General features: G+C 52.4%; 2 protein-coding genes across 2 annotated transcripts; both read left to right on the top strand.

The window, feature by feature from the left end:
* The first annotated feature begins 678 nt into the window (after window positions 1-678).
* Window positions 679-2,322, top strand: LOC104582441 (pentatricopeptide repeat-containing protein CRP1 homolog, chloroplastic). The gene has a single exon (XM_010231993.3). The coding sequence runs from the start codon at window positions 857-859 to the stop codon at window positions 2,108-2,110; it is 1,254 nt and encodes a 417-aa protein (XP_010230295.1). The 5' UTR covers window positions 679-856; the 3' UTR covers window positions 2,111-2,322.
* Window positions 2,323-3,196: 874 nt separating this feature from the next.
* Window positions 3,197-3,803, top strand: LOC100845127 (histone H4). Its single transcript, XM_003558906.4, has one exon. It carries the CDS (start codon window positions 3,286-3,288, stop codon window positions 3,595-3,597), a length of 312 nt encoding a protein of 103 aa, XP_003558954.1. The 5' UTR covers window positions 3,197-3,285; the 3' UTR covers window positions 3,598-3,803.
* The last annotated feature ends 660 nt before the right edge of the window (window positions 3,804-4,463 follow it).

Here is a 4,463-nt window from a genome sequence, read left to right as displayed (position 1 = left end):
ATCCGCGTCCTTTACAACATCTCTAGCAGATAGGACATCATATCATTGGTCATTATGATAGTTTTAAGGTATACCCAAAGACGGTTTTATGGTGTCATTTTGTGTCTGACAGAACATATCACTTAATTTCATTTTGGGTCTGCATTTCCTCTGAGCTCCAGCGGTCCGAAGATCTTGTTTTGAAGTGCTCGTTGATACGAAGTCAATGACGAAAACATATTACAAATGTGACCTGATTTGAGCTACACAGTACTTTCCAGTTAGCATTTAACGTACTAGTACGTCGTTGAATGGTTAGATAAATTTTCTCATGTTGACTGATATCGCACGTGGAGACGGCTCATCTCACAGGAATAACATGCTTCGCTAGCTAATTTTGATTACACTCTGCCGCCATCACTGCGCTCTGCTGTCATTTCTTCTTGTGATTGCGAGCTCTGATAGTATTGTTTTGATCGATACCATGAAGTCCAGCGGCGGCATTTCTTTGGTGAATGCATCAATCTGGTCTAGTGGTCTTGGATTTTGCAAAGATCTCCTTACCCTAGAAAAAAAAACGGAATTTTACTGATGCACTAGCTGGTCGTTCTCGATGACTCGATGACCCCCTTCCGACTTGTGGAACAATGTTCCGCTCATTGCATTTGGCAGTTTGGCACCTTCTTCTTGTTGGCCGCAGAGCCCAGATCTCAGAATTAGGAGCATAGTTGGGGAGTTTGAGTGGTGGACAGAGCCAGTCCTACAGTTCAAGGAGAAAAACTTCGAGCCCAAAGGCGCCTTCTCCCGCCTACTGCGTGCCCTGCCCTCTTGTAGTCTTTTGTGGACGCTTTGCCACTTCGCTCCTCGCGCCTCTCTCATGTCCCGCCTCCACCGCGCCCTAACCTCCCTCCGCGTAACCTCCACCGGCGGCGCCGCCGCCGCAACCTTCTCCTCTGGATCCACAAGTCTCTGCAGCAGCGACGCCACCTCAAATGCGATCGTTGCCCTCGTCGCGGCAGGCGGCGCCAGCCTGGAGGCCGACCTCGACCGGCTCGACCCAGCTCTCTCCGACGCCGCTGTGTCCGCGACGCTGCGCGCGCTCACCGAGCGCGGCGTCCCCGCCTGCCGCTTCTTCGCATGGCTCTCTCTCCGCGGTGGTTCCTCCCCGAGCGCCCGCGCTCACAACCTGCTCGTCGAGAACGCCGGCAGGCTGGGCGACTACCCTGCTATGGCCCGCGCCCTCGCGCTCCTCTCGGCGCGGCGGCTTTCCCTGACCGAGCAGGCGTTCGCGTTCCTGGACCCGTCAAGGCCGTCGTCGTCCTCCCGGAGCAGCGTGGACGAAACGGCGAGGGCGACTCTGAGGACTCTGGATGGCACCGGCGGCCCGTGCCGCTCGTCCGGCGTGTTCTCGCTGGTCAAGGCGTTGGCTTCGATCGGCGAGTTCGACGCGGCGGTTTCAGTGATCGAGGAGACGGGGAGAAGGGCGAGTTACTACAACGTCCTCATGGCTGCCAAGTGCAAAGCTGGCGACTTCCGGGGCGCCCGCGAGGTGTTCGACGAAATGAAGCAAGCCAGCTGCGACCCGAATGCCAACTCCTGGAATTACCTCCTTGGGTGCCTGCTAAAGAATGGCAGGGCCGTCGAAGCGTGTGATCTCGTTGAGGCCATGGAGAGGTCTAAAGCCAACGATATCCCAAACTCATTGACGTACGAGATCCTCACGTACCACGCCTGCAAAGCGGGGAGGATGGATTCGGCGAGGCGGATTCTTGATCAGATGTTCTTGGAAAATCTGACGCCCAGGATTACAATTCACACTGCCTTCATCAAAGGGTACTTATATGCAGGCCGAATAGAAGAAGCTCATGAGTATGTTGGTGGTATGTGTGCCAGGGACAGGCACTCTGCAAACAGGAACTATAGCATGCTCGCCAAGCTGCTGCGCAAGTCGGGGAGGATTGTCGAGGCGGGAAATGTCCTGTATGAGTTGATGGAGAAGGGTCTCAGGCCTGACCATTCTGCTTATGTTAGAGTGGCCAAAAATTTGCACAAGATGGGCAGGGGAGATCTGGCTGCCGAATTGAAGTCCGTGTATCAGAGATTCATTGTACAGTCAGGTTTGGAAAGTTGATTTATTTTGAGCTTCTGTAAAGGCGACTTGTGCTCCACTCCTCTGTGTGTCATGTGTGAGTTGATGAACTTTGCTGTAAATCAGAAGCACAATGATCGCTTTGTATAGAGAAGAAAAGAGGCACATTAGGAGAAACAAATGGCTCAAAGCCTTTTGACATGGATTTATTTTGAACTAAGACTGAAATGAGTTGCTACTGCATGTTTCACTGTGAGCTTTGATCAATCAAGCATGCTCCAACATCTTGCTCTGCTCCTCAAGCAATTGTCATAATCTTATGGCAACAAACTCATCATCCTCTTTTGCCCCATTAAACGTATCAAAAAATAATATCGTGACACCACAATCTTCTTGGTTATACACGTAGAGAAACAATGTGTCTGCGATAGTTTGTTTCCTATGTTTGCAAGATAGTCAGATCCCAAGGTTGACGATTAGGACCACCCCTCTTTTGATGGAATTCTCTACTTTGCTTATTCACCATCGCCATTGTACTAAATTGCTTGCAGGGCCTTAGACTGAGATCAATGTAGACCGCAATTTTTTGTTGTCAAATACGGGTGATTACTAGGTCTTGAACTAGAGATCTTTGTAACATCTTAAATTGTATGCATCGAACTAGTGCATCCGCTTACAAAAAACTGGATTCATACAGTGTATACATTTCGCCCTCGGTCAACCCTGCAACCACAGGCAAGCAGATTACTCATCTTTTTCCGAGGAAGTGCAAAGGTTTTTTTTTTTGAGAATAGGAAGTGCAAAGGTAAAACACAAAGGTAGAAAGCCCATCTCTAACAGGCCCATACATAGGCCTATGTCCTGTGCTCCAGCCCAACAGGCGTACACTCCCAGTCTTCCACGTCACCGATCCGCGCCACCCTCTACGAACCAATCATATCCTTCCATTTCGAAACACACGGATCGGCACCTACCTCCTTGCCACGTCACCGATCCGCTCCTCCCACCAACACCCATTCGCACCCATCCATTCCCAATCGAATGGCCGAAAACCAACTTCCCGCGGATCGATGGTTTTCGCCTCCGCGCTCAACAAACCCACCCTCTCGCCCTTTAAATAACTCCCACATCCAGCTTACCCTCCACAACACACTCACCAAATCCCCAAATTCCCAAATCATCCAGTTTCGTCGTTCCGAGCTAGAGAGAACTCAGCCATGTCGGGCCGCGGCAAGGGAGGCAAGGGCCTGGGTAAGGGCGGCGCGAAGCGCCACCGGAAGGTGCTGCGGGACAACATCCAGGGCATCACGAAGCCGGCGATCCGTCGCCTGGCGCGCCGTGGCGGCGTGAAGCGCATCTCGGGGCTCATCTACGAGGAGACCCGCGGCGTGCTCAAGATCTTCCTCGAGAACGTCATCCGCGACGCCGTCACCTACACGGAGCACGCCCGCCGCAAGACCGTCACCGCCATGGACGTCGTCTACGCCCTCAAGCGCCAGGGCCGCACCCTCTACGGCTTCGGCGGCTGATCCCGTCCTGTCCGCATCCGGATCTGGGCTCCGCTCGGTTCTCTGGTTTCCTTGTTGGTGGTGGGGTGTGGCTGTGTTCGTGAGGATGGGATTGCTAGGGTTACTTGTTCCTTTGGTGCTGGAGGTGGTTGTTGGGTTTGTGCTGTGAATTGCAATGCGATTGATGCATATGTTTAATGGAATGGATTCGGTTCCTTTCGGTATTTTGCCTTGTTGTATACCATCTGAGATCTGTGCTTCTGTTTCATATGCGCCCCCCCTAATTTATTTCGTCATATTTTCACAGGAATTCCAATTTTTTTTTCTTGTGTATGAGCGCTAAAGTATCGACATATTTTGGTTGCAACATCCAAACGGCGGCTTGATCTGATCCCTATGTCGTGCCATTCGAAATTTCGTCACGTATTTGCGCAGAATCTCTCAGCTGTAAATTTTCATGGGCGCCAAAATTTCTGAATATTTTGGCTCTAAATTCAAACCGAACGATTGGCGTTCCGGCGCGCGGATGTCAAATTAAAGCAAGCCAGGATTGCAGCCTGTCGCGGCGCGTTAGATTGAACCTTTGGGCCGAGGCCCAGTAGTTTTTGTATCAGAGGCCCAGTAGTATTATATGGGGGTTTGGTTCTCTTCTCCCAGGTTGCAGCCTACCGGCCGGATCCCTCACTCCGTGGCGGCGAAATGCACGTACGGCGATCAGCCGATCGCGTCCACCTCGTGCCGGCGATGCACTCTCTAGGTTAAGCCCTCGCCGCCACCGGCGCAGCACACACAAGAGGCAGGGTTTGCCAGTTTCGAATTCCGGCCTCCCTCGCGCCAACACCGATGGGAACGTCTGACGGGCGCCGACGGCATGCTCCGGCCGGTTC

Source organism: Brachypodium distachyon, chromosome 1, assembly GCF_000005505.3.
Source record: "Brachypodium distachyon strain Bd21 chromosome 1, Brachypodium_distachyon_v3.0, whole genome shotgun sequence".
Lineage (NCBI taxonomy): Eukaryota > Viridiplantae > Streptophyta > Magnoliopsida > Poales > Poaceae > Brachypodium > Brachypodium distachyon.
This window is presented reverse-complemented; position numbering and strand designations above follow the sequence as displayed.